The 20,723-nt window shown below is 41.9% G+C and overlaps 1 protein-coding gene across 3 annotated transcripts in view; it reads left to right on the top strand.

The window, feature by feature from the left end:
- BRF1 (BRF1 general transcription factor IIIB subunit) overlaps nt 1–20,723 on the top strand; it is a 251,642-nt gene that overhangs the window by 111,496 nt on the left and 119,423 nt on the right. For all 3 annotated transcript variants that reach the window (XR_013540718.1, XM_020800763.3, XM_078383588.1), the window contains 2 exons: nt 7,926–8,075; nt 12,145–12,238. Coding sequence is in view for 2 of the 3 variants with exons in the window: in XM_020800763.3 (XP_020656422.2) it covers nt 7,926–8,075; nt 12,145–12,238 (244 nt within the window). In the remaining variant the exon portion in view is untranslated. The remainder of the gene's footprint in view (nt 1–7,925; nt 8,076–12,144; nt 12,239–20,723) is intronic.

Raw genomic sequence — 20,723 nt, 5'->3', positions numbered from 1 at the left:
TGCACTTACTATATATATGCAGCACAAAGTACTTACATACAAAATGGGTTTGATGATGATGATGATGAATGCTGTCAAGTTGATTGTTACTTATGGTGAATGTGTCCAGTATTTTCTAGTCTAGTCATGAGTGATTTATCATTGATATAATACTGCATGTCATTAAATTTGTTATATCAGATATTTAGCACTTGCTTTTAAATAAGAACATAAGAGCCCTGCTAGATCAGGTCAAGGGCCCATCTAGTCCAGCTTCCTGTATCTCACAGGGGTCCCACCAGATGCCTCTGGGTGCACACAAGACAACTAGATACAGTACCTGTCTCCTGATACCCCTCCCCTGCATCTGGCATTTGGAGGTACCTTCCTTTGAAGCCTGGAGATTATACATCCCTGTCATGATTTGTAATCTGCAATGGACTTTTCCTCCAGAAAGCTGTCCAATCCCCCTTTAAATGCATCTAGGCCAGATGCCATCACCACATCCTGTGGCAAAGAGTTCCACAGACTAACAACACGCTGAGTCAAGAATTTTTTTCTTTGCTGTGTTCTCACTCTCCCAACACTCAATTCGAGTGGATGTCCCCTGGTCCTAGTATTGTGTGAGAGGGAAAAGAGCTACACTTTATCCACCCCCTGCATGATTTTAGACCTCTCAGTCATGTCCCCCCTCAGGTGCCTTTTCTCCAGACTAAAGAGCTACAAACGCTGTAGCCTTTCCTCATAAGGGAGGTGCCCCAGCCCAGTCATCGTCTGATTCACTCTTCTGCACCTTTTCCAGTTCTACAATGTCTTTTTTGAGGTGCGGCGACCAGAACAGTATGCAATACTCCATGTTCAGCCTTTTAATGTGGATGGTATATTATCTTGGGTCTTCAATTTTTGTAAACAGATTCTCTAGGCATTAGATTACACATTTGTATGTATATCGTGGATAAGTAACAGGATATGTGGTACATTTTCCTTTATGAATATTTATCTCTACGACTCAGGTGGTGTTAATTATTTACTCACCATTTTTACCATTATGTGCTCTTGTTGATGTACAGACATTTTTTGGTTGTCGTGGGAATCTGTGAAATATGCATGATCTTGTTTTGCCCATAAAAATAGATAGAAATAGCAACATAACAGTTGCCACTAACACTTTGCAGTAAACGAGACTGCTTTTATTAATTATAAATCCACAAGTGTTTAATTGAGTATTTTCAAGCACAAACTTGTCTTTCTCAATGGAAGAACTCATGCAGGGTGTCAGTCAAGGATATAGAACAGCCTGTAAGAGTTAACAGTGTACCCAGTGGGAAATAAGAAGCTGGTATCGCTCCCAAAAAAGCAGAAACACAGAGAACAAAGTTTTTCAAATGATCCACTTGATTAGAAGTTGGTCCCCAAAAGAGCACCATTGAGACGGCTCTCTTCATCTGGAACTGAAAATAAACAATAGAAAATTGATCTGGCTACAGCACAACTGCTATAAGGTAAAGGTAAAGGTTCCCCTTGACATTTAGTCCAGTCGTGTCTGACTCTAGGGTGTGGTGCTCATCCTCGTCTCCAAGCCGTAGAGCCATCGTTTGTCCGAAGACAGTTTCTGTGGTCAGGTGGCCAGCATGACTAGACATGGAATGCCGTTACCTTCCCACCGAGGTGGTACCTATTTATCTACTTGCATTTTTACATGCTTTCGAACTGCTAGGTTGGCAGGAGCTAGGACAAGCGACGGGAGCTTACTCCGTTGTGTGGATTTGATCTTATGGTCTTCTGACCTTGCAGCACAGAGGCTTCTGTGGTTTAACCCGCAGCACCACTACGTGCCACTACAACTTCTATACATTATGCTATATTGCTAAGTATATGCAGTCCTCAGTGAAGGATGAAGTTCCAATTTGTAGACATCAAATGCTGAAGCAGGTTTGATGTAAAAACAGACCTTTGATAGATACTTCTTAGTTTGAAAAAGAGGCATAGTTCTAAGCCCTGCTCCAGTGGTTAATTGCCACTGTGGTTATAATATTTTTTTAAAGATTAGGCCAATATCTTCTTTATTTCTACTCTTTGTGTAATGGCCTATTGTACCACAAGTGCTTGTACTTTCTCAGTGCTTGCACAAGGGATAATTTGCATGCCCCTTGTGCTCATCAACGCCCTGTTGCTTTTAGTGAAATGCTCTGTCGCCTGTGTAGCTGCAAATTAGAGATCACACGGAATGTAATCATCATCATCGTCATCTTAAAACTGCAGAGGTGGAAGGGCCCTGTGGATCATTGAGTCTAGCCCCTGTCAAGAAGGCACAGTGGGGAATCAAACTCCCAACCTCTGGCCCTGCTATCCCCGTGGAGCAACTTCTAATCAAGTGAAAGTGTTTCTGAACAGGATTCTGGCCTAACACATTCCTTTTCTATTCCATACAAGTGACTCAAATTGTTACTTGTAGTTATTTTTAAGAATGGTATAAATCATTGTGTTGTGTATTATTCCTTTTCTACCACATGGTGAATGAAGATACACTCCTTAATGTAATTCTTAGAAGTAACTAAGATGTTGAGTTAACTCACAAAATGAACAAAGTTTCCTTATATTAAATTGTTGCAAGTAATTAACTTATTTGCTCTTAGCTATTTCTAAACTATATTGTGAAGAAATCAGTAGCCTGGCGGATCCAAACCATTTCTCCTAATGAAGTAAAAGAAAGTCAATGATCCAGAAATGGCAGAAGTTACCATTTTTAGTGGGGGGGGGGGATACAACATCCAGAATATCCAGAATTGCTAATCTTTGGGCCAGACTAGGCATGATGTAGAATCTGAATCCAGATCTCCCACGGTACATGTCTTGCAGCTCATGGTAGATTTTTGGAGGGGGAGTGGAAAGTGGAACGAGAGATGAGGATGAAGCAACCCCTACCCATTGGCACCTCACTGCTTGCCGGGATGAGACCCTGAACATGTATCTCATGTGCCTTTGCATCAGTTTGGTACATGATTACATAATGTACAGTATTTAGATTAACTGAATGTCTTGGTGTGAAAACTAAGGTTCTTCTCCATGGCCTCTGTGAATCACATTGTGGGTAAACCGCCCATGCGCAGAGCCCCATTGGTCATTCTAGAGCTTTTTTGTTAGCAAAAAGATACATTAGTGCAGACCCCTCCTAGTTGGTATATGTACCTTGGTGCCAAGACTCTCCCTTCAGTTTCTTTCAACCACCACATTGAGAGCCTGTATTGTTCCTTTTGCGAAAATTGAAAGAGAAAGAAAAAGTTATTCAATCTTATTTTATTTAGTACTTTAATATAACAACTATTATTAACAGATACTTGCAGTAATAAGAAAGCTGCTCCGTTCGTAGGGCTGAAGCAGTTCCTCCACCCCCCAAACTGACCTCTTTTGACCTGTTCAAACGCTGCATGGCCTGCAATAACAAGATTCCACTCTCAGACGGCCACACTAAATGTCTTTTTTACCTCGGTGAGGCTCATCAAACCTCATTGTGTCCCCATTGCAAGAACTTTAAGCATGGAATTCTCCACACCTGCCTTTCCAGGCTCTGGGAGCAATCTCTCCAGTCCTGCCAGTCCATATCCCATGCTAAGGCCATGGACAAAGCAGTTTCTGAAGCCACAAAACAACACCAGTCCGCTACCCCTCTTGCCCTCTGGAAGCACTTACCTATATGGGAAGACTTTACCACAGACTTGTGGGTTTTCTCCGTCATCAGGAATGGATACCGCATAGCGTTCCATCAGCTTCCTCCCCCGTCTCACATCACCACACCTCCGTCCCAAACCCTGCAAGATGAAATTCAGGCATTGTTACTCAAAGATGCAATAGAACCAATTCTGCCACAACAGACAGGCATTGTTTTTCGCTCTCATTATTTCACAGTCCCCGAAAAGGGCCTCTGGCCCATCCTCAACCTCAGGGATCTAAATCAATGCATCACCATCACAAAATTCCATATGAATACTCTCGAATGATTTCAGTGGTCCAACATATTCGCCTCAAAATGAGATCACTTCAAGCATGGTTGCTGGCTTCATTCAACCCAATGACAGACCCGCCTCATACTCTGCTACGAGTCATCCCGGAAGTTGCATCCCAACTCACATGGTTGCACTCGGCCCCCAAACTAATCATGCGACGGCCTTTTCAACAACCACGTCCAGAAACCCAAGTCACAACAGATGCCAGCTGCACTGGCTGGGGTGCTCACTGCCAGTCCTTATGAATCCACACTCAGTTGTCGCAAAGAGAAAAGTTGCTCCACATAAATGAACTGGAGCTACTATCAGTAATAAAAGCTTGCAAGGCCTTCAGAAACCACCTTACTGGCAAAATGGTTCAAATAGCCATGAACAATGCCACCACAATGTATTATATCCTCAAACAAGGGGGCACCCATTCCCCAAGCCTCCTTTATTTGGCTGTTGATCTCTGGGAATGGTGCCTAGCCTATCACATCTGCCTCATGGCAATACACATAGCAGGTCAGGACAACAAATTAGTGGACTTGCTGGGTCCCAAGTAGTTCCAAGATCACAAGTGGGAACTAGACCAGTCTGTCTTTCTCTCCCTGTGCAAATGCTGGGGCACACCCACAACGGATCTCTTTGCCTCCCGAAAAAACAGAAGTGCAAATGCTGTCATTCCTGCACAGGAGTAGGCAGAAACTCCCACGGGGACGCATTCGTTGGCCGTTGGCCCAAATCACTTACCTACCTGTTTCCACTGTTCCCACTCCTACACAAAGTCCATCTCCAGCAGGACAAACCCAACGCTATCCTCATAGCTCCATGGTGGCCATGACAACCATGGTTCCCAATCCTTCACCACCCTGTCGTCCAACATATATCACCTGCCCCCTCACCTGCTCACACAAAACAATCAAATTCTCCACCCAGATCTCCCCACCCTTCACCTGGCAGCGTGGAGGATTCCGTCTCACTAATTAATGTCGTTTACCAGATGAAAAACCTTCAACCAGGAGAGCATACATGTACAAATGGGAAAAAAAAATCCAATCCTTTACTTCAGCAGCCTCACTTCCTTCAATTAACCCTTCTCTTGCTGCTGTCCTTCGTTTCCTCCTGCAACTGAAAAATAAAGGCCTTTCCCTTTAATCCCTCAAAGTTTATCTTTCTGCAATTGTCGCTCATCAGCCAGCAACCTCTCCAGCAGCTGGATTCTTCAGACATCCTACCCTAAAACGTTTCCGTAAAGGGCTATCACACATGTATCCTGATGTGCGTCCTTCACTGCCTCAGTGGTCACCGACACTGGTCTTGCAACAACTTACAAAGGCTCCGTTTGAGCCCCTTCCATCGACTGACCTCAGGATACTTACCTTCAAAACAGCATACCTCATGGCTATTACTTCGGTACGATGTGCTAGTGAACTGGAGGTCTTGAGTTCTGACTACCCTTATCTCCAGTTTTACCCAGATAAGGTCAGACTCTTTGTAGATATTTCCTTATCTATTGAAAGTTGTTTCCCAGTTCCACCTGTCCCAGCCTTTGGTTCTTCCATCCTTTTTTCCATCTCCAACTACTCCACAAGAAAGAATCCTCTGTACATTGGATGTGAGGAGAGCCCTTGCTTTTTATGTAGCCCATACGCGACCTTTCAGGCGTTCAGCTCGACTATTTGTCAGCTATCAGCTCCTGGCTAAGCGCCTACAAGTTACCTCACAAAGAATATCCAAGTGGGTTGCTTCCACTATTCAGTTGACTTATCAGCTCGCTCGAGCTCCAGCACCACAGAGTATCCGCCCTCACTCTACCAGGGCGTTGGCAACGTCTATAGCATTTCTTCGAGGCGTTTCCCTACCGGACATCTGCGCCTTTGCTACCTGGTCACAGCCATCCACGTTCATCAACCACTACAGACTGGACATTTGGCAATAGTCTGGTGCTGCTTTTGGGCATGCTGTATTGTCACCTACCTTGGCATGACACCCTCCTCCGGGCAAGACAGCTTGTTAGTCTCCCACAGTGTGATTCATAGAGGCCACGAAGAAGCATGCCAGGTTACCTACCTGTAATTTTAGTTCTTCGAGTGGACCTCTGTGATTCACACATCCCGACCTGGCCTCCCCACTGTCACATCCTGTTTGTTGTATGCAGCGGTTGACCTAACTGAAGGGAGAGCCTTGGCGCCAAGGTACATGTACCAAGGGGGACGGGTCTGTACTAATGTATCTTTTTGCTATTGCAGAAGCTCTAGAATGACCAATGAGGCTTTGCGCATGTGCAGATTACCCACAGTGTGAATCACAGAGATCCACTCGAAGAACTGCAATTACAGGTAGGTAACCTGTTGATCATAGGAGTATTTTGATGATGTATTAAAACTGGAACTTGGAAAAGTTATTTCCCTGCTCTAGTTAGAAATCTCAGCATAGTTCTGGGAGTTTTAGCAAGTTTTTTTTTTAAGAAGTAGTAAATGTAGTTTTAAAGAGTAATTTTCCAGGTTTTGGTTAAAATTATTGTTGAGATGCACTATATCAACATTTTGAAATGGTGAAATGCAAGCCAGAGGGTAGCATTTTCAATTGCTGACTGTTAGAAATATTTTTAATTAGGAAGAAAAAAAAATATGCACTCGCCTCCCTGAATAATATATATTCTGTGTGGGAGAGGGACACTGAATCGTGAAAAGTAGTAGGAAAAAAAGGTTCTCTAGTAAAATGCTTTGTGAGAAGGTTATTGCCTCCAGCCACTTCCCATTTCCATTTTGGGGCTGTCCTTTAGCCACTCCTCCCATTGCCCCAACATTCTGTCAATGTACTTTACTGCTTTGGTTATTGCACATAGTCAATATAGTTCAGAGCAGTCAGCAGTTCATGTTTGTTCATTTATTTAATTAGTTAGATATTTCCACTTCTGTACCACCACCTCAGTGTGAACACTATCTGGGCAGCTCACAGTGCTTCAAAACTTAATTACAATCAAAACAGAAACACGAAATGCAATTAATATGTTTCCTTGTGTTGTGCAGTAATTCCAACATCTTGTTTTATTCTTTAATCCAATTGCCCAGGCTACACTTTCCTTGGCTCAATTGTACAATTTCTTGTTGATAGTCCTACAACAACTCTTTGGAGAAAGAGAGCTTGATTTCACATGTCTCATATAACATCTAGTTTGAGATCTAGTTTGAATCCAATTTCTCTCAAGTGGTCTTCTACTATTGCTATCTGGATACGTCAGCCATCTTGTTGGATTTTACTGTGTGTGGAAGAACAGTAACAAAAAAAGTTTTTTATCATTCATTGGCTGTCCGTTGCGCAATTGACTGTTCAACCAGGGCACAGGTGGGCATGGGACTGGAAGCCAACAAAATACTAACATTGCGTTTGGGATTGCCATTCTGTTGGCATAGGGCAGCCAGCCAGTGAAACAGGTAGCACTGCTTGTGTGATTTGTCTTCTGTGAATAAGTAATCCAGTAGGATGCTGGTCATTGTTAAACACATTAACCATGAATTTGTATCCACTGGTGCTCTTCAATTGGTGGAAACACTTTTGATCTAGTGCAAGCAGTTGGTCACAGAGGAAAGAAGAGAAAAGTTTGTATGCTTCATAATCCACCTATGCAGCATTGAACCTCTGGAAATGTGCCCTTGAAAGCTTGGGGCAGCCTTCAGGAACAGCATGGGAGGTGACGCAGTTGGCTGCTGAGGAAGGGAATCTGTGAAAAACACCTCTGCTGTCCTCCATTAGTGAAAACCTCTGTTACATTAAAGATCTTTTCACAAACAGCAGGACTTTCTCTGTTTATGATATTTTCTGACACTGAAAAAGAAGTGATAGAGTAGATTGCATTTTGTCGGTGAAATAAGAAAACAGAAGACTTTCTTGTTTGATATATTCATTTAGAAAGGTAAATGTCAGGTTCAGCAATAACTGGTTTCTATTTTGTTGCAGATCCATGCTTATATATTCCTCGCTTTGCGCACATGCTGGAGTTTGGCGATAAGAACCACGAGGTCTCCATGACAGCACTCAGGCTTCTGCAGCAGATGAAGCGAGACTGGATGCATACAGGCCGACGGCCATCAGGGCTGTGTGGCGCAGGTATCGTAGAACTTGAAAAAGTGTGTGTGCTTATTTACTCAGATTTAATTTCTCCGTTGTGAAGGTTGCTCAGGGACTGCAGAAAGAGGAGATCCTCACCCCAGAATTTCAGTAGGCACAGTATAGTGATGAGCTGCCTATGTTGATGAGTTAATTAAAATTTCCTTACTTGGATAATAGACCTGTGATTACTCTCTTGATGTTCTTACTGTAAATGAATTTGGTGGCATGATTCCAAGTTCTAACGTTATGGAGGGAGGAGAAACATTTCTTTATCAGCTGTCTTCATTTTGTTCTACATTTTACATATTTATGTTAGAACTTCAACCAGAAGCTAGATGGCTCAAATATGAGAGAAGAGATATTCCCCACCCCAAATGATTCAGAAATCATATACAGTGGTGCCTCGCACAATGGGTGCCTCACACAACGATGAATTCACACAACGATGCCTTTTTCTGTTAAATTTGCCGCCTCACACAGCGATGTTTCCTATGGGAGATTTTCACACAACGATGTCTCTTTTTCGTTCCTGTAAAAGTGTCTTACAATGTTTGGAAGCTGTTTTTAATGCTTGCACTGGTTAGCCCACCTCCTGAAACCTATGCAAACTGATTTTGGTGTTGTTCTGACACTTCGTTAATTTATGATGATTTTTTGTTTTCTCCATTGGAAACCATTAGACAGACATTCAATAGTTTTCAATGGAGAAAACAAAAAATTACTATAAATTAACGAAGTGACAGAACAACATCAAATTAAGTTTGCATAGGTTTCAGGAGGTGGGCTAACCATTGCGAGCATTTAAAACAGCTTCCAAACATTGTAAGACACTTTTACAGGAGCGAAAAAGGACTTCGCAAAGCCATTGAAATGTATTGAGTCGGCTTCAATACATTCCAATGGAGGAAACATTGTTTCACACAGCGATGTTTCCTATGGGGATTTTCACTCAGCGATGGCAATCCGTTCCAATTGGAATGGATTAACCGGTTTTCAATGCATTCCTATGGGAAATGGTGTTTCACAGAACGATGTTTCACACAACGTTGATTTTTTTGGAACCAATTAACATCGTTGTGTGAGGCACCACTGTAGTTGGATCAGAAGTTACATCTGTCCTTTTAAAGCCAAGCATGCATGGGACCTGCATAGTTTAATCCTTGTCATCCAAGCCAGAGTATCCCATAAATAGGGAAAAAAAGAACAAATCTAATGCAGGACATCGAAGATGCATATAAGAGGGACAATTGTAGAAAAGTGAAGCGAGTAATTCGAGCACCTGTCTTTCTCTTGCCCCATAATCAAGTAGACTTTGACAAATATGTGGCACATACCCAGTGTTGGTTTTTGTAGGGGGAAATTCAGAGCCTAGAACGGGCAAGTAGCAACTTGTGCTTAGCCATCCCCTCGGAGACACTTGTTAACAATATTGGGATAGTGCATATGGGCTAAACGTACTTTTTTCTCTTTGATGATCCTAGGCATTGCACATTGGTACAGTCTCACCCCTTCACATACATTGCTATAGACACATACCTGCTTGAGCAATTTTAAAATTTTAGATTCTCTTGCCTTTCCCTGAGCCTAGTTTGATCAAGGCATATTGATTGGAGCAAGGTCCAGAGCTTAGAAGAGTTGCTTCTCTTGGGATACAATTGTAGAATCCCCCACAATTCTCAGGTTAGGATTCTGAGAACTGTAACCTTCTTTGTCATGGTCTCTGTGAATCACACACATGGGGGTTCTGCACCACCCAGAAAGCAATCTTGGAACGTTCCGGAGCACAAAGAGAGGCATTTCTCCGCTCCCTCAGCACCACTGCGCATGGCCAGAGGTATCGTAATGGCTGTCCCTCGGTTCTTCTTTGTCTGCTGCATGAGCAGCATCTGGAGCACTTCTTTACTTATAATTCTATTATTCTCTGAACTATAAATAGTTCTTTTTTTATTACTTTTTCTACTTCCTCAATTTTCCTGACCCTTTCTACAAAAAAATTAAAAATTAAAAAAATAGTATCGTTATTTTCGTTATCATTATCCTGTTTCAATTTTATGGCCTCTGGGTCTCCTTTCAAGAAGTGTGTTGCTTGGGGATCAAAGTGTCTCATTCTGACGGACATGATAAACGCCTTTTTGTCTCAGTGAGGGACATATTACACAAAACTGTAAATTTTTAAGGCTTTTACTTCCGTCATTCTAAAACATCACCTCACCAGACTGTGATCTTGTCTCTGGGAAAAGCCTGCAAAATCAATTGACTCAGTCCCTCAAATGCACAGGAGCCCACAAGCACTATGGAAAATTGCTTCCTTGAAGCCTCTGAAACACATAAATCTTCCAACCTCGGACACAGGTGCATCGCCCGTGGAATCCACTCTCATTTTAGTACTGCCTTCGATGTTGGTATCATCCTTGTCCAGTCCTCCATTCAAGTCTATTTAGCATCCATTGTGTCACATCAACCTCATGGCTGCTTGTCATCTTGTCTCTTTGTAAATACCGTTCTTAAAAGTTCCTGAAATATCAGGCATCCACCAGAATCTTGGAGTTTCATTCTTTAGTCCTCATACAGCTTATGAGACCTCCCTCGGAGCCTATGGCGACTGATAAAATAAGGCTGTTGATCTTTAGAACTGTCTTTCTTGTTGCTGTCACATCAGTGAGTCATGCCAATGATCTCCATTCTCTCAGAACTGACCCTCTGTTCCTGCAATTTCACAAAGGTAAAGTTGCCTTATTTCCAGATGTCAGTTTCTTACCCAAACAGTTTCCTATTTCCAACCATTTGTGTTACCTACCTTTTTTTGCCAGTCCTCAAACACCTCTTGACAAATCGCTTCACATGATGGACGTGTGATGTGCTTGGTCCTTCTGTCTCTCTTGCACAAAGGACTTTTGGAAGCTTGTTTGACTTTTCCTCTGCTGTCCCAGCCCCAGAAAGGACAACCCAGTGCCATCCTAAAGACTGGTAAAATAAGAGACTATCCTAATAGAGCACAGGTTGCTGTCCTCTGAAGATGCCGGCCACAGAGACTCGCGAAACATTAGGAAGAACAACCTTCGGAACATGGCCAAAGAGCCCGAAAAACCCACAACCACCATACTATCCTAATAGCTTATGAGTTGGCTCATTGACCAGTACCTCAGGGAATTAAATGAGGGCTGTTGAGACCCAGTGCTGCTCAAAGAGGACTGACTTGGCCTGCAGAGCTAATCTCAGCCACTTACCTTCATCAGACATTATGGACTGGATATTCATTCCCAGCTAGATGCTTCTTTTGGAAGAGCAGTGCTCACATCAGTGATAGTGTGGCATCTCTCCTCCAGCAGATAAGCTTGCTAGTCACTCATATATGTGATTCACAGAGACCACGATGAAGGAGGACAGTTTGCCTATCTGTAACTGCAGTTCTTTTGAGTGGTCATCCATGAATTCATACATTCCCCCCTTCCTCCCCTCTGTCTGTCATGCTCAGCTTATGTCTGGGTGGCTGATGGAGGAGAACTGAGAGAAAGCCTTTAGGGTGTGCCTGATCATTTGCAGTGGCACTGGGGGAGGGGAAAAACGCTCCTCCTTAGGCTCTGGAAGCTGCTTTCTGTACAGGTGCAGAACCCCTATAGATATGAATCCATGGATGAATCAAAGAACTACACTTCTAGACAAGCAACCTGTCACTCCCCCTCACTTCCCAGCAATTTTTTTTGGATTCTGGCAGACCAAGCATTTTGCAACAGGAACTTTTCTCCTCTATCAGTCTGTATGCTCGAGGAGACATGCCTGAGAACAAATATTTTTTGTATGGGTCAGGTCCATGGAATGATCACATTGAATGTACATACCAAAGCTCTTTGGCGGCTGGCTTAATTTTACTGCTTGCAAAGTTAAGTTTTATAAAGTTCCAGTTTTAATCACTCTATATTCAAGCCCGGAGCTAAACATCAATATTTCAAAATTAATATGAGAATTAGAATTTCAGATGGGCTACTTGCATGACTCACCATATTCCCTTGCTTTGCCTTCCACTGAGCTGCTTTTTGATGTGGCGCTCTCCCTGTTTGTGCTCCAGCTCTTCTGGTTGCAGCGAGAATGCACGATTTCCGGCGTACAGTGAAAGAAGTCATCAGAGTGGTTAAAGTGGGTGAATCTACGTTAAGGAAAAGGTAGGTTGCATTTTTGAGAGGTTTTGCTCCCACTCCCATTTTACTTGTAACTCAGTGCAATTGTGAGTTTAGCATTGATAATATGGACCACAGGAGCGTTTTCCCTTTCTAGAAAGGTGTTACTGGCCAGGATAGTCCTGACATGGTGCAAAAGCAGCAGGTCCACGCAGACCATCCACTTAATTTTTAAATGTGAATAAGAGTGTTCATCAGGGCCAGAGTGGCCATGCGAATGACTGCAGCCATATATAGGATATTGCTGTTCCTCCATCTGGTTCCTTCGAGGTCTGCTGCTGGAGCTGGATTTGAAGAGGAGAATATTCAGTTTTGGACAAACCAAGGTCAGAAGATCTGGTGTGCCACCATTTACAGTAGGCACAGAGGATTCATATTGCCAGCCAATCCTTGGGCAAATGTTGCATACTAGAGCCGCCTAGAGTGGTCTTAACCGGCTAGATAGGCAGGATATAAATAAAATAAAAATAAAATAAATAAATACTCAAGTTCTGTTCTGTTTAGGAACAGAAGGGAACTTGAGTATGCAACATTTGCCCAAGGATTGGCTGGTAATATGAATAATCACAGCCTGTGCCTCACCCACAGTGCTGAATGGAAATAATTCCATTTGGTCCATAGCTGTTCCAGCTAGTACATGTAACTCAGTCAGACTTGTGATGGCATGCTGAGTTCCAGTCCATCGAATCCTGATGGCTGTTTTTCCTCAAAGAGGGACTTATTTCAGTATGAAGAGAGGGTCCTAAATGTTGAGATGGCTCCGGATTAATTACCCCTGCTATAAAACACAAATTTGGCAAATCTAATGTGTGTGTGTGTGTGGGACTTATTGAATTTATACTGCCTCTAAATCCCAGTAGATGTTAAATTGTTTCATCACTCTTGTTTTAAGTAGGTCTTCATTTCAAGAGGCTGAATTAACCATCGCTATTCGGAAACATCGCTAAACGGAATAGAAAAACCCATTGGAACGCATTAAACGAAGTTCCAATGGGCCCCAAACTCACCGTTCAGTGATGTTCCTCCATAGCACAGGCATTTTCGCGCCCTCGGTAAGCGAGGGCAGGGCACGAAAACGCTGCGTGTGGCCATTTTGGGTCTTCTGGTGGCCATTTTGGAACCGCCGATCAGCTGTTCCCCCGACATCACAATGCAAAGATCGGTAAGTGAAATGCTTACTGATTGTCGCAAAGCGAATTTTGCCCATCGGAACCATCGGTATGCGATCGCATTAGCGATCCCAAAAAACGGATCGCTATGCAAATTCGTCGTTAAACGGTGCGCTCGTTATGCAAGGCACTACTGTAGTTTCCAGATGATTTTTAAAAAGCCTCTTTAAATCCTGACCTTTGAAAGGTTTCAGAGTTGGATGCAAACCAGAGAGTAGCTTGTGTGACAGTGTCAACTTTCTGAAATAATGCAATGTTATTTACAGACCTGCATTATACATAGATTGTGTTATGGAAATTTTCCATGTAATTCTACATGTTCAATAGTCAAAGCATTCCTCTGTTTTACCCACAAAGTGGATTTCAGTTAAAATGTTTTTGTTTGGTAGAAAAAAGTAAAACTATTATACACTTTTAAAACACTGGCTCTAACTAGGAATCGTAATGTTAATCCCATCAGGCAAGGGCCAGGATATTAAGGTGTTTTTATCCCCAAATCAAAAATAATCCAAGAACATAAACAGGCTTTAAAAAGGTGTTTCTGTTGCTGCTACTCCCAGAAAAGGTTAAATTAGTTTTTCCTTGAATAATAGAAAAGTACTGGCTCAAATAGAAAATGTTTGATGATAACTCCTGTTTTGAAAAACTGTATGTAATTCTTACATCCATTTCCTGTTAATACTTGACAACTTCACAGTTGGAAGCAAATAAATATTTCACTTGATTTCTGTATAGCTTACAGAAATCCTAAATATTAGGGCTGTGGGCCGATGAAATAATTTTTAGTGATTAATTGGCAGCTTAATTTGTTGATTTAATTTGAATGTATTGGTGTCCAGTATATGCAAAGCCTAAACATTGCAACAGCAAAGCCTCAGCTACATATAAATGAAAGCAGTTGGTATTCAGAGCAGGAGTGAGCAACTTCCTCGGGGCAGGAGATTGCATTGGATCCTCCCAACCAATATTCCCTGAAAGGAAGGGAACTCAGATCATAGCCATGCTGCAGAATCTTGGTGGGGTGATTACTCCTGTAGCAGTGCTGCTGATTTCTGCATTGGCAGTAAATGAGGGTATTGCGGGCTGCAGAAAAGTCAAGGCATAGCTGGCATGTGGATTGCATGTTGCCTACAGTTGTTCCAGAAGCATACTACCTTTCAGTTACCGTATTTTCCCATGTATAAGACTATACTTTTGTCTAAAATCTTTAGACTAAAAATTGAGGGTCGTCTTATACACGGAAGTAAGCTGAGGAAAGAACAGAAACAAGTGGAGGGGAAAGCAGGGATCTAAATTATCCTGCAGCACTTTGATCCTTTCCCCCGTGCATTTGCTAAGCCCCACATAGATTTCTTAATTTTGGGTTAGAAAAGTGGGGGTGTCTTATACATGGGGTCATCTTATACATGGAAAAATATGGTAAGTGTCTGTACAATTATCATGCTTATAGCCTTTGGTAAAGTTATTTTAATTCAGAAAAAGTCCAAGATTTCTAGAAACAGGAAGTGAAACTCCTGTGTGTAATTTGCCTGATCTTGAGTTGATCAAAGTAATGATTTATGAACTCGATCCTCTCTGAATTTGTATAATCTCTTAATAAACTTCAGAACAAGTAAGGCTTCCTATAGGGTAGGAGCCACCATAAAAATTGCTTAAAATTAAAACTTACTGTTTTAAAGTGATTTAAAAGTGAGTGGCCCTATTAAGTAGATAGTTTGCACAGTTTCCACATGACATGGATGGATTATTGATGCACAGCCGTCATTTTATTTGATTGATGGCAAACGTGTTGTGTTGCAGTAGAAGTACATTCATTTGAGCAGTTGTTTAAAATGAGGGAGCATAACTGCAAAATTCGTGCTTTGAAATGTTTACTCAGGTCATGCACATCAACTAAATTGACAGTGTTATTTACTTTGACGAGGTAAACGTGACAGCTGAATTATTTTCAGGGAGCTATAATTACAACTGTATTTATCACAAATCCATAAAACATGATTGATGTTTCTCAAATAGTCCCACATTATATCGCATTTATCGCAGGCATATTCAAAACAAACCTTCCTGAGTAAGCCTTCCTCAGCCCAATATCTTTTTTTCTTCAAGCTTCCCCCCCTTCAACCATTTAGATTCTTAAGATGTCATTAAGTAGAGTTTGAGTGAATTAATAAGCACTTGTCTCACAGAATTCTTTCTTTTTCAAAAAATTCATACCTACTTCTTATGAAACAGAGGATCTGTTCAGACATTACATTTTCTTCTGAGATTTAACCCAGGGATAGATGAGGGGCAGATCACTTGCCAGTTTCTCCCCCTATCCTTACTCTTCTCATCTCAGTGGATGTGGGGCAGGCTGTATCTCAGTGAGAGAGCACTTGTTTTGTATGTGGAACATGCCAGGTTCAATCCACGGCATCTCCAGTTTGGTCACGGAAAAACAGTGGCTGAATGCCACGGGAACCACTCTCAGTCAATAAAAATAATACTGAACTAGAGAGGCTGATGATCTGATTGAATATAAGCCAGCTTCCTAGTGCAGAATGTTCGTCTTCGTTTCTGTCTTAAGAGTGTTGTGGGTGGGAGGGTCTAAGTCAAGAGCCCATCTGTGATCCTCTGTTGAGGCAAATCCAGAGCTTGATTTTTTAAAAACTTATTTGGACTCAAACACTCAGTGATCTTGGCCTTGGTGGCTTAGGATTCTGAGAGGAGTCCAAAGAAGTAATAATTTATTTTATTTTATTTTATTTTATTTTATTTTATTTTATTTTATTTTATTTTATTTTATTTTATTTTATTTATTTATTTATTTATTTATTTATTTATTTATTTATTTATTTATTTATTTATTTATTTATTTATTTATTTATTTATTTATTTATTTATTGTATTTATACCCCGCCTAGTTCTAAGCTCTGCTTGAATCTTGGAGGCAAATCTTTTTTTGTACAGATGGGGGAGTTTTATTTTTGTCCCCTAATTGCTGTGTCTCAGAAGGGTGAGATGGTGTTCTTTCTCGGAAGGTTACAGCTACCGCACTTCCAGTAAGCTTCAAAGTTCTGTCCATGCCACAGTTTAGCCAGCAAAGCACAAGGCGTGCACTATGACAATCTGAGTTACCTTCCACTGGAAACTCTTTCATTTAATTTTGCATTTCCATCCATTGCTGAGCTATGATGTCTCCTTTTGAACAGTGTAGTTTTCTTTTTAGTCCAAGAGAACTTAAGAGTTTCCACACAACATAGAAAAACACGCTGTACGATTGTCTGAGCTAAAATGCAGGCATCCAGCCACTGGGATCTAGGAAGCAGAATTGACTAGCAGTCAATGGCCAGATTGGATGGATGAAGTCAAACAAGAGACCAGGAATCTGGGGAGGTTCTGTAGTTTTGATGCTTGTATCAGTCAGCAGTAGTGATCAAATCAGTTCTCAGTTCTGTCTCTAACAGCTCCTGATAAAAAGATAAGAAATTTGACAGTTAGATTTGGAATGCATTTTATCAACAAGTGTGCCTCCCCTATTCCAATGTGATGTGTGATTGCATTTCTGAAATAACGCTTAGGATGCAGTTATGATCTCTCTCTGTTTTTTTAAATCACAAGCCACAGAGACAATCTCACCATAAAATGTGCATTGGGGAGCTTACATATGCAAGCCATGTGTTCTGTATCAACCTGTATCCAAGTGCTAAAGCCTCTTTGTACTCACATATGGCAGTTTCTGAAGATACATATTAGCATTTTTTTTAAAAAAGTGTGTAATTCATTTATATATAGTAGCAGTCACTTTAATTTTAGCAGTGAGTCTTTTTATGGAAACCACATAGCCTAGTACTCTTTGTGTAGTAAAAAGAATGCTTTGGGGAGTGGAGGAAAGGTGGAATCCTGTTTCTTTGCTTTGTGATGTACCAAGTTCTGAAAGATATCATGGGTGTGCATTAGAGAGCTGACAAGATGAGTAAAAGTTATATTAAGCACCCTGGGGAAGAAATAACCAGCATTGGTAGTTAAGGGATATGCGTCAGTCAGGATGGATCTTGAATCAGCTGTCAAGCAGATGGCTGACTTAGGGAATTTGGGATGTTACCAAAAGGAAAAGAATGTTTGCTATGAATGGAACTGCATGGCTTTATTTGGTATCTGACTACAGATTCCGCTGGAGATCCACCAAGAATTGCTTTGCTAAATTAAGTAGCATCCTGAAATACATATTAAAATCATTTCAAAGTGGTATCATTGGTACCATTGCAAGCATCTTGCCAATGCACTAGGCTATAATCCAGTTCAGCTGGTTTCCTAATTTCTTACACCAAGTTAGCTCAACAAGCTCTTCATTTTCCTGTCATGGATAAAAGTATCATTTTCTCTGCAGAATTTCCTTCTGAGCAAGTCTTAACATTTCAGGAAACAGTCTACAGCAAAGATAGGAAGAATTTAAGTAATTTATTTTTACACTTGCTTAGAAAATAGTATCACTTTGAGAGTTGCAACCACAAAAGTCAGTACAGAAAAACAGAAAACAAAACCTGCAACCCACCAGAACTCTCATAGTATTGTTGGGAGATTCAGTGCCCCTCGGCTTCCCAAATGACATACTGCAGCCCCTTGTGGTCCCCCCTATCAGTGGATGATCGCCCATCCAAGGACTGGAATGAAGGGTTATGTTTTCCCTTCTTTGTAACCTTTTACGGTTTAGAATCAGGATGTTTTTGCTTTATTTTTGAAGGCTCACCTTCTCCTGTACAAACCTGTTCACTTGTGAAGATTACAGGGAGAGTTCCTTTTACCTCTCCCACCTTTTCATGTTGTCTGTTTCTTGGGGGTCTAGAGAGAGGGTGCTTGTGGGAGTCACTCACAGCTAAGCCATACAACTCCCTTCCATGGGGAATCTGTTTGATCATCTTCTACCTGCTTTCTGTTGCCACTGGGGAAATGAACAAGGCTGTCACCCAAATCCCTCCTTGGCCGCTATGATCAAAGAAGAAATCCAATCCAGGTGCAGCATCCCAGTTCAGTTTTGTTTAGGCCAGTCATTGCTGTGCGTAACTTTCGTGCTGAGACCTCACCCTGACAAGTATGTATTGCACCAACAATTCTGTGCTTTAGGTGCATGCTCAAAATTGAAGATAATCATTCAAGCCAGGCCTCCTCAATAACTTTGACCCGATCAAGCATTATAGGTGTTAAGTTAGACATTGTATTTGACTACTGTGCAGTATGTTGATAAATTTATTTATTAAGTGACACATACATATATAAATATGCAAGCACAATGTAAACATGTGCAAAATGAACAAAATCAAAAAACCAAATGAGGTTGGAGAACCTTGGCAGGTGAAATAATCTTTCTTTCTCCTTTTTAACTGAGATTTTATGCTATGACCCTCCAAAACCAGTTTTTATCTTTCCTTCTGCTTTTCTAATTGATTGGTAGCCCCAATATCACTCATTCATTGATTCATTCATCACTTTTCTGCTCCACATTAATTCTCTATAAAAAGCAAAACATTTAAAAGCAGGAGATAGTTGTTGTCAAAAAAACATTTATAAGCCAACACTATAAAGTACACCAGGAACAACTCTAAACACCAGCTTTAAAAATAATTGAAAGAACCAAAGCAATTTATGAAGCAATGTAGACTCAGCTGGTGAGGGATGCAACTAGCTTGACTTCCCTTGGGCATCTGTTCCATTTGCCCAGGGGATGAGAACAATACAGAAGATGGAGGTTGTTCTTGGATAGCTGATTTTGTGACACACAGAAAAAGTAAGGACAATGATCAGTAACTGGAACAGTGGTGTGTGATACCGAAAAAACCAGCATGCAGGATTGAGGGGAAAGCTCATTAGTAGAGATGGGGACGACTCACCATTTTAGCAAGTCATTCTGTTTCGTGAGTCATCAAAACTTGACGATTCACGAAGCACAAAGCTGCCCCCATGAACCGATGAAGCACACATTTATTTGTTGATTCGTGGTGGGGTTACTAAAAAAAATATCTGACCCCCCACCACCCCCATTGATGCCCCACCCCCACTGATGCACCCCCACCATAATTGCCACCGCCATCTCCACCTGGTCTCTGCAGCTACAGCCTGTAGAAAGGAACACTGGCTGCCCTTTGCAAATATGGCGGCTGTGGCCTCATTTAGGGTAGGGAAGCTGCAGGTGCCATCTTTGCAAAGGGCAGCTTGGATTCCCTTACGGTGGAAATCATGGGGGGGGTGGTGTGGTGCGGTGGGTTGGTGGGGTGCGGTAGTTAAGGTAGGGAAAGGAAAGGGGTGGGGGATAAACTGGGGCTGGGTGGCTGCCTATCCACTTGCCAATCAGCTGATTGGCGGGCCAGTAGGCAGAATGTGAAAACCATAGGAAGAGAGGGAAGACTAGCCTTCCCTCTCTTCGTAAGGGGGGTGAATAAAAATGGGGCAGTATTCATCCCTTTGTATTCATCAGGGTCTCTGGAACCCATGAATATGAAGGGACGAATATTTAACGAATCAGTGATTTCTGATGAGCTCTCAGTTGGCTATCCAATCCTGGGAGAAGGAGGGAAGATGAGTCTCCCTGCCAGGCTGACGAATGGATAGCCAACTGCGAGCTCCGGAGTAATTGGTGGAGAGAATGGAGCTTCCACCAGCAGATGTGTGAGTGGACGGTCCGACCCCAAGGGGCAGGACCCTCATTATGTCCAGCTGTGCGGGGGTAAATACGAATACCCCCATCTTTACATCCTTGTAGTGTAAAAAGAGGTTGTTCCGTGCATTATGTATAGCTGTTGCTGTCCTAAGCATATGGCCGCAATTTTCCCAATTTAAGGAGTTCACACAATATAAATAAAAATATGTGAGTTGCTACCCAAGATGCCCCTTATTCTTACCCTCAAACCTACGAGATGGCTCTCAGGAAGCCACTCCAACCTCTTCTGTTGTTCCAAAGCATATGTTCTCCATATATGTTGGAGGAACATCGTAATCCCACCTCCTCCTTTATTGCTTTTAACACCTGAAATTGACCGGTTAAAGAGTAGTGAATTGTGTAGCCTGTCTGTACAATCTAGAAGGCATGCATGGACACACCCAAGCTTCTGGACGATGTGGAGATACACAGATGGATGACCGCATATGAAGCACATGTGCTTTAAGAATAACTGAATAGGACTTCTGAGTTCCAGATGCTTTCAAGCAGCAGGTTATGGAACATAATCCTGGCTTTTCTCAAAGAGGACTGCAAGAGTATGCGAAGGGCTTGAACACTTGAAATGCAATATATATTTGTGGTGCTATTAAGTATGTATCACTCATTG

The sequence above is a fragment of the Pogona vitticeps genome, chromosome 1, assembly GCF_051106095.1.
Source record: "Pogona vitticeps strain Pit_001003342236 chromosome 1, PviZW2.1, whole genome shotgun sequence".
NCBI lineage: Eukaryota > Metazoa > Chordata > Lepidosauria > Squamata > Agamidae > Pogona > Pogona vitticeps.
This window is presented reverse-complemented; position numbering and strand designations above follow the sequence as displayed.